The following is a 10,121-nucleotide window of genomic DNA, read 5'->3' on the forward strand; positions in this document are numbered from 1 at the left end:
TTCGAACTTTAAGTTATGTACCTGACTATACTGAGCCGACATTGAAAATTGGCTTGGATTTGATGGGTGAAATATTTCTTGACTTGAAACAACTTCTTTATCCTTTTCTGTTAAACAATGTGTCATGTTAGTGAGTTGTAATTCAACGTACATCCAAAACAATAGAATAATATAACCTAACTAACACTTTGTTTATTTTTCAATCTTACTTTTTGATCGATTATTCTTCTCCCAAAAGCCTTTTAATCTAGCATTAGAAACTCCTTTTGGTCGCATCTTCGTTGGGTCTTTCAAATTGTGTTGTTTATTTGGTGTCTTTTTCTTATTTGACATTGGCATTTCCTGAGGTTTTTTCCCATTCAATATGACTTCAGATTCGAGTGTTAGTTTTTTTAATGTTTCCAGCACGTTTTTTTTAACAAGTTCATTACCTTGAGTTAATATGCTGATTCGGTATGCAAATTCATGAACGTGCGCTCGATATATGAGATCACTCGAACAAGTTGCTGAAGTTTGCGAATCTTTCAAATGTTTATAACCATAGTTGTTATATATATCCCTCTTTGCATGAACCGACCACCGCAGTAAAATATATTTATCAGAGATCTTTGTTATATTCTCATGGTTAAGCACTCTTAGAGTGTGAGCACATATATAATATCCCCATCATTTTAATTTTTTTTACAACTGCATGTAATTTCAGAATTACATTTATCGACCTTAACAACCCACGGTCTGACTGTGTGCTCATTATCTAAGCTTCTAACATAAAATTCTGAATTTGAAGTGGCTGAGCACTCCACAGCAAGACCACACATACCATGTAACAACTCTGCTTCAAACATTGAATATAGCTTCCTCGTATAAACTAAAGCTCCTTGCCTCAACACAGGACTACTTTTCACAGCAGGGACAATTGCAGATTGTTCAGATTTAAAATCTTCATCCCTCTCATTCCTTCTCCAAGCTCTCATGACATTTTCAAGACCCAAGAAACTCTCAGTGAGGGTGCTTGTTGGCTTAGAGGCATTATGACAAATGTTATTCGTCGACTCACTCCTTTGTGTTGAAAGGATCCCCATCCCAAATATGTCCTTGTTGAAAGCTGTTGACCACTTATGTCTGATATTGTACAAGCTAATCAACCAAGCATTCTCATATAGATTTCCTAACACAATCATTGTATGCCAAGTTTCTTCGAACTCCTCCTCAGAGTTACACCTAGCCATGCATTTATAAAAAAGCTCATTGACTTTCTTGGTGCTTACACCACAATGTAGCTTTGAAGATAATTTCTTGTAAATATGCCATTGACATAATCTATGTCTTGTGTGCGGAAGGCACTCTTCGATGGCTTTGGCCATTGCTTGATCCTGATCAGTGAATATTGTCATCGGGTGCTTGTTGTCCATAATACGAATAAATGTTTTGAATAGCCACTTAAATGATTCAATTGTTTCATCTGACAAAAAGCCAACTCCAAATAGAACGTTCTGCCAGTGGTGGTTCACACCAACAATAGGAGCACAACATAAATTGTATTTATTTAATCTATAACTTGTGTCAAAAATTATGACATCCCCAAAGCAATCATAATCAAGTCTGGATATCCCATCACTCCAAAAGAAATTCAATAAACTACCAGACTCATCAATTTGGACGTCCCATGCAAACATTGTGTCCTCTGCTTGCCTCTCAGTGAACAATCTAAGTAGAGAATTAGCGTCCCCATTTTCAATTATACTCTTTCTCTCTCTTTGTATGAAATTATAAGCATCTCTCTTCGTGCAATCAAGATTTTCAACACCCCCAAATTCTGTAGCTAGGAAACTAAAGGCATCGCTTGTTCTGATCCCTGATTTTGTCATCGATCTGAGCACTTGTGCACTGACATCACCCATTTTTCTGCTAGAACGCAATAGATGTTTGTCACCGTCTGCCGCCAAAGGATGGTTATGAGTTTCTATAAATTTTTTAACTGACCAGTTACCTTCTACATCGACGACATATCGGATCATGGCTGGACAACCAGTCCTCGTGTCCCCTCTTCTGTACTTCACTGACACATTGTTATTCAATTCTTTCTTGAAACCAGCCTTGCCACAAATGAAATCCTTTGTCTTAATCATTTTTGAATTAGGCCAAAAACCAACATCGGTCCTTGTGTCCCCTCTTATGTACTTCACCGCCACATTGTTATTTAATTCTTTCTTAAAATCAGTCTTACCACAAATGAAATCATTTGTCTTAATCATTTTTGAATTAGGCCAAAAACCAACATGGTCCTTTCGCACAGTGAATCCAATATGGTGTGCATATGCATAATAATTTTCGTAGGCTTACTTCTCATTATGAACCATCGCGTGAAGCAAACTATCCGCATTTGGATCAATGCACACAGTTAAAGGCTCGGGGAGCTGCAACTTTCAAACATTTCACCATTAGATTAACAAAATAACACTTTAACGTAATCAATTAGTAAATACAATCATGCTGGTACGTAACGATAAATCAATAACAACATAATACATAATACAATCATAATACCACAACAATAATACCATAATAACACAAAAGTATACTTTAAAAACAGACAAAAATACAAAAATACTAGCATAATAAAACTATGATAACACCAATATAACACTACTTACACCAAACATAACACTCTGTTAAAAACACTAATTATATACAACAATAAATAACACCTTGATATGTAATACAACCATAATACTACAATACTAATACCATAATAACACACACACTCTTGAAAGCCTATAATGCATAAATACTACCGTAATACAATCATAATAACATCATAATAAACCCATGATAATACCTAAATAAGACCCAAATGATATCATAAAAAACAATATCAACCACAATAATACCAGAAAGATAATATCATTACGACAACTTAAACACAATGATAACACTTACAAATTAACTTAGCAATCAAATAATATAATAATCACACCAGCCGAGCCTAACAATACTATCATTTGGAAGCCATTAATAGCAGCACACAGAACAAAGAAAAAACTCTACATGAGGAATACTTCCGGACGTAGCTAATGATTTAAGCTGATCGCCATCATTCTGAGATTCCATCAACATTTCATGGTCGAATGAGAATCCATTTAATGTGGTGTTGGCACAGAATAAAAACTCTGCCCTACTCGTCGAATACTAACAGGCGAGAATATAAAAAAAATTTACATCCATAAGACACAAATAATCTTTGGCGGGATCGAAAATGTCGAAATGCTAGATTTGGCGCGATTCCATAAATCCAAATATATGTTTTTTCCGGTTATTGGGCGGAGTTCAGGTCGGGTCGGGTCAAGCGTTTTGCTTATTTATCTTCACTGAGGGCCCATCATTACACGTGTTAATTTTTCATTCGCTATCGCATGTAGAGCACATGCGGTCGTCGGACAGAATAATTTTCTTTCCCTCGGGGGGAGGGGGGGTTTAGATTATCGAACCAGGAACGAAGAGAAACAAAGACAATGAGAAACATTAGGGATATATGTACATGAACAACTAATATTTACATAACTAACATCTATACAAATTTTCATGAGGACATAAAAAAAACCAGCATTCCTGTGGAGAAAATTTTGCGCACGACAGTCATATGCAGTGTTGCCTATGTCAGGGAGTTTATTTAAAGGGAATTGGGAGGTTATATCTGCGTTATACCCATTATAATCTCCTTGTAACATATTTGTACCTTTTAGTAAGTTTCAAGTTTTTGTTTTCATATATTTGTAGGTTACAGGTAGATTACTGGGAAGTTATGAGGGGCATAACACAAATATAACCTTCCAATATCATCTAAATAATCTCTCTGACGTACGCAATGTTGTGTACATCTCACATGCACAAATTTTTTCATTCCTATGGCCCTGTCTTTTTGAAGTGAAATACATATTTTATGCATAAAATTAGAAAAGATATATGTGTATGTAAAAATTGAATAATAGGGTATTTGCATACATACCACCCAATTCTAACATATTTACATATCTAACCTTTGAACTTTAATTTTTATCTCTATAAAACCCAAATTTTTCATGACATCAAAAATATTAGCACATTTTATGCAAAGCTAAAATACTTGCATGAAATTTTGGAATTTAGTTGTTTGATATACAAATATGTAACAATTGAGTGTAAATCTTCCTAAATAATTACACTATATTAGATTACAATTAATAACTATAATTTTTACCTAATATTTATTGGATTGAAAAGTTTTGTTTTTTATTATTTTAAAGAAAAAGGAAAAATGAATGGGTTTTAATTTCATCAAAATATTTCTCTTTTAACTTTGTACTATTTATTTAAAACTGATTTCAAATAATATTGATTCAATTCTTATTAGTATGATTATATTTTGATCTGCTTTGAATGTTCTATCGTATAGTCTGAATGTAGTTTAAACACACTGAATCGAATATACATAGAATACAGTAGTTGTGTTGTTAACTATCTTTTTATATGGTTAAGTTATGACATCTCGAATTGTCCACCTTGGCCAAGTGGTCTCACAGGTTTTCCCCATTGGTGTATGTACACACCAAAATTGTCAGTGTTAATCTTAAGGCAATTGAACGACCCCAATGACAATCACAAATTTGAGGCAACCTGCAGTCCAATAAGCGACCGCGTGATCAAAATCTATCAACACACTATTGCGAGAGATTTAATTGGCGGACCACACATCCAGTCCTAACCCGACCATGAAACATGCAAGAACTTGCGATCAAAAGCTAGCTGGTCGACCCGTTTTTACTACGACGAGCAAGATCTCCATTCGACTGGGTACCTCAGTCGACTGACATTTACTTCTTAAGGTGAAATCGTCACTCAGCCGATTGCCTCAGTCGACCGAATTCAAACAAAATGACAAACCAATTAATGTCATATTAGTATTCAAATATGTTATAACATCTATACAATTATTTAAAATGTCAATTGTATTGATAATGGTTTTTATGATTGTTTCATCTTTTATGTAATTGTATAAATACGCCCTTATAAGTAGGAGACAAAATGACAAATAAAGGGACCTCTCTCTCGGCTCACTCCACATGAAACTCTTGACTTAATCTACTCACCATCTTTTTCTCTTTCCTCCTTCGTCTGGTTCTAACTATCGAGGTGTCTTCATGAAGGACAATTTAGAATTTAATAGTGTAACATCCCTATAGGTCACTGATTTGAAGTGTGCTCCATTACGAGCACACTTAATTTTGGAGTTTCCAATGAAAGCTCACACTATTACACAAAAAACATCTCGATGTTTTAAAGTTTAAGGGAGTTCACAATCTCCCTCGTTTAAACAGTTGACATCATCGTCAATTCTCGTATCCCAAAATCATCCACCATGAAGATAGGATTCTAGAGGTGACCCCTGTAGATTCAATTGGCGGCTATCACCACGTAGCACTTTATCTCATCATCGGTTCAAGAGGTGGCTCGCAAGACGCGTCACTTTGTTCTGTATGACAGCTAGTTCCCACATTACGGCTGGTGTTTTGCTCTGCTACCATTTGCGACAGCGTGAACTCTCACCCATAAGGCATTGTTCGCTTTGGCCAAATGGACTCACGGTTTTACCTTGTTGATGTAACTTCCTGTGGGAGGTCACCCATCATAGGAATGCTGCATGACAAACATGCTTAACTCTGAAGTTTCAAATGAAAGTTCACCGTTACACAAAAAAACGCTTCAATATTTAATAGCTCAACTTCATTCTACTTAAGAGACTTTACATCAATAACCATTAACATGTAATCATATTAATATATAAAAAAATTAAATTAATCATAACCTAATAATAAGTAATTAGCCATGGCTTAACATAGTGCGATGCAACCACAAGGTCCAACTAGTACACCACATTACTCATTATCACATTGGTTAAATCATATTAAAATATCTTTGATATTTATTATGACACCAGATTCAACCTTTGATTCAACTTTTAAATTTCGAACTTCTCCTCAAGCTCAACATCCACTCCTTCCAAAACCATCTAAACTTCGGTCACATGCTAAGAAGGCATGCTTCATCAGGTTGTGTCAAATTTAACTAATATTAGGGAATTGAGGCTTATGTTGCCCCTGTGGACAACCAAGGCTACAAGCTGGATCACATCACACTTGTGGATGGCAATGCTTCACAATCGTAAGCTTAGGGCAAGTAGGATGATTGAGTTCGTGCGCCAGGGTTTTGACCCTTCATTCTAAGTTCATCCAATCCTAATGAATTTCAAAATTCTAAGAAAATAATTAAAGCAACTCAGCAAAATACACAAACTCGTAAAATCTCTCAAATAAATCTGCGAAAACCTCGAGCCATGGCAATCTAAAATTGAATACCCGGGCCTCGTCTAAGTTCTGATACTCATCTGCACCTCCGGCGGCCGGAAGCCATGTCGATTTTTCGCGGCAGCTTAGCGATTCGGGACGACATCTAACTAGTCATCTCCTTGAGGCCAACGGAAGTGCTCCATTCTCTCACGGCCTGGGCTCATTATCAAGGAACTTCTCTTGTTTTCCCTTCGGTATGTTTATATTTTAAACTCTACTGATTCCATTTGAATGCTTGTTAATATCTGTCTTCGTTCAAGAGTTATATAACTGGTCCTAGTTTTCCAAACCAAATTAGGAGGCCGTAGAGGTGCTTCTTTACTCTTTGCTGGTAGGAATTTGAAAGGACCTGATATTTTCTTAGATTGCATTATTGTTAGAATAGGTTTTTGGAACTTGTATTCCGTCATGAAGTTATTTGGTTAACTGGCTCATCGTTTTTTTGTGGTTTTAATTTAAACTTTTAGCACCTCTTGTTTCTCGTATTAGACTAGCGGAAGATTTGAAAGGAAATACAAAGTGCTTGTCTTTCTATTTTTTAATTGTCTTTGTTTGCTCCATTTAGAATATATGTAAAGCAAATCCTTACTGTAGATGTGCCCATTTGACGGATTTATAAAGGAAATGATCCGTGCACTAAGTAACTTGACTTCGTAAACTGTACTTGAAGGCAAAAAAAATTACACGCAAATAATTTACATTATTTTTTTTCCACTCATCCCTACATCTCCTTTAATTGCACTTGCATGATAAGGAGGTAAAGTATTTGTAAACATTGGCGGAGAATAAATCTTTCCAATTGGTTACCTGCAGTTTTGTTTTCTTAACTTGTAGGAGAAAACACCAGTTTTTCATGTGTGACGTTTACTCCTAAGAAATGCGAGCCCTCTCTTTTGGCGCATGCTCATTTTTCTACTGAAACAAATAAAGAGGATGCTGCTCCCCCAGGTTCCGGTTCCATCTATTTTTTCTCGTCTTTGCTAAATACATTTATTTCTTTCTATATCTCTCGCAGCTTGTTTGGGATCGATTTTGTTTTTATTTAATTTTTTAATTTTGAAACATGTTTGTTTTGAGTTTTTTTTACATGTTTTAATTTTTTATTTCTAAAACAAATTAAAATGATATTGCAAATACTCAATAAATTTTAGATATTTTGAGTGGTAAAAAAATAATATCTTAATCAAATATGTCAAACATGTTTTTTTTCAAATAAAAAAAAAACACATAAAACAAAAGTGATCCCAAATTTTTCAAATAAAAAAAAAACACATAAAACAAAAGTGATCCCAAATGGCCTTTTAGTTTTTCTTCTTGTTTTTTATTGTCATATGTTGCAATATGGATCTACAATGAATTCTTCTATATAAAATAACTTAATCTAGAATGACTCCTGATATAAGGAGTGTCTAACATTTTTGGAACAACTGGAAGATCTGACAAATAACACCTAAATATTGACATTGACTGAAGTTTTATCCATTTATGTAATCACGCAACAACTGTAAGGAACTTTATGCTGAAAGGGTAAAGGACTAACTAAATTAGTTTTGTTGGTTGGGCTTGGACACTAAAATAGAATGTTTAACATTTTGGAAGTTCTCGTGGATGCTCACTTATTCTTAAGTGATTTTCACCCATTTAAATCTTCTAATTTTTAACTATTTCTGTGAAATTTTAATAGTTTCTGTTGTTATGTGTTGACTTAATTTATTGCAGAGTCTGTACAAGAGATTTATACAAAACTGCTGAAATCAGTGGAAGCTAAAACCATGCCACCAAATGCATTATTATGGTCTCTCATTGAAAAATGTTCCAACAAGGAGGATATAAACCTTTTATTTCAAATCTTGCAGAGACTTCGTGTATTTGTAAGCAATTTTCTCTTTATTCGCTGATCTGCCTCTCTCTCCCATCTCTTCCCACCTACTTGTTAGAAAGGAGGGCCCTCCTGAATGGCGGTACATTTTTCCACTGATTTTCAGGAATATGACGATAAAAAAGCAAAAAAAAAAAATGGTACATTTTTCCACTGATTTTCAGAAATATGACGGTAAAAAAGCAAAAAAAAAAAAAAAAGAGTGAATAAACAATTTTGTATTTTAAGGCGAAATTAGTACAAGTTGTTGGGATGTATTTGGTTACTGGCAAGCATTTATGCTAGATTTTTTGCAGAGATGTTTTAGTTGAATCTGAAACTAACAGGCTATGTTCTTGCTGCAGAGATTATCAAGCCTGCGGATTCATGCAAATTTCAATTGTCATCTTTGTTTAAAAGTAACAGAGGCTTGTATTCGATCTAATGCGCTTGAATATGGTATGCTACCAATTTCATTCCAGTGCTCTCTGTTTGAAATTTTGTCTGCTCAAATTTTTTTATACTAGATTTAATTTTTCTTAGTTAAGCATATTAGTATATCAGTATATGTTTTTCTTTTTGTATTTTATCTGATATGCATTTCTTATTTATTGGTTTATGTGGGGGTTTTTTAGGTTGAATTTTATTTGCCATTACTGTCTAGTTTCTTATAGTCTGTTTGAACATTATTGGAATCTATTATGATTATTTTGCTATATTTTTAAGGGTCATTTAAATATATACCACCCAAATTTTATGAATTTACATATCTAACATCTAAACTTGGTTTTTTAAATTTATATCACCCTAATTTTTGACATCACATAAAAAATACACCAATTATAACTTTAAAAAAGTGAAATGCACCTTTTTATGCATAGTTAAGGCAGTATGTTTGGCAAAATTGAAGTTTGTGCGCTATATATGCAAATACATAGGAATTTAGTGGTATGCATATAAATCTTCCAATTTTTAATAATTGAGAATATGTTTTAAAGGTCACAATTTAATCTGAACAGACCCAATGTAATACGTGCTTATATTTGATCTGTAATTTTGGTTTGTTTCGAGTTCATGTTGCTTTTGTTCTGTGCTTCCAGGTATGAAGGCATTGTGGAAGCATAATGTGTATGGTTTAACTCCATCTATTAGCTCTGCTCATCGTTTACTGGTAATTTGCAACTTTGGCTGCTCTTCCTTCATGGAAAGAATAAAGGGTACTGAATTTCCCTGCAGTTACATGCTAAGGAGCACAATGATGTTAAACTCATGGAGAAGATTATGGATGTTCTAAAGAAAAATTTATTGCCTTTACAACCTGGAACAGCTGATATAGTTTTCAGGTTTTTGCTTCTTGCAACCTTTTCCTTGTTATACATGGATATGTTTCCCTGCCCTCGTAAATACTCATATAATTTAATTTTTTTGGGAAATTTATACACACAGCGCACAATTCTCATGTATTTATATATCTCACACCTAAACTTTCATGTTTACATACATAACACTTTGGTACTTTAAATCCATGCATGAAAATGTCATTCATGTTGGATCACTATATAAATTTTGTTTTGTTTAGATCTTATTATTTTTGGCAAATACCCGCAGCAGCAACTTTGTTCAACTTTCATATGAATGTTCTTATATGTGTATCCCCTTGCTTTGCTTTTTCTTTTTTTTTATAGTTCTTCATTTCTTCCCCCTCGTTATAATTAAAATCCACATATTATCCAAATTTAACTCCCATATCCTTAATGCTCTATGCTCTTTTGTTCTCACCTAAATTCTTCCCCTTTTCCACTTGCCACGAACCGTTTGAGTTTCATTTCACGTGGTTTTCTTCCATGGAGCTTTCTAGCTTTCAACTATTATTTCAAAGC

At 34.2% G+C, this 10,121-nt stretch overlaps 2 protein-coding genes across 2 annotated transcripts; one reads left to right on the top strand and one right to left on the bottom strand.

Moving 5' to 3' along the window:
* Positions 1-709: 709 nt before the first annotated feature.
* On the bottom strand, positions 710-2,255 carry LOC110036302 (protein FAR1-RELATED SEQUENCE 5-like; the record flags this gene model as incomplete). The annotated part of the gene is made up of 1 exon (XM_020740707.1): positions 710-2,255. A coding segment is annotated over exon 1 (1,546 nt), but the record flags the coding sequence as incomplete, so codon positions are not given.
* A 24-nt stretch (positions 2,256-2,279) lies between these two features.
* Positions 2,280-9,584, top strand: LOC110036301 (the record flags this gene model as incomplete). The annotated part of the gene is given in 8 exon segments (XM_020740706.1): positions 2,280-2,309; positions 6,113-6,198; positions 6,444-6,577; positions 7,218-7,331; positions 8,103-8,254; positions 8,607-8,700; positions 9,342-9,412; positions 9,478-9,584. Coding segments are annotated over 8 exon segments (788 nt in total), but the record flags the coding sequence as incomplete, so codon positions are not given.
* Positions 9,585-10,121: the final 537 nt, after the last annotated feature.

The sequence above is a fragment of the Phalaenopsis equestris genome, unplaced genomic scaffold (assembly GCF_001263595.1).
Source record: "Phalaenopsis equestris unplaced genomic scaffold, ASM126359v1 Scaffold204848, whole genome shotgun sequence".
In the NCBI taxonomy this organism is placed as follows: domain Eukaryota; kingdom Viridiplantae; phylum Streptophyta; class Magnoliopsida; order Asparagales; family Orchidaceae; genus Phalaenopsis; species Phalaenopsis equestris.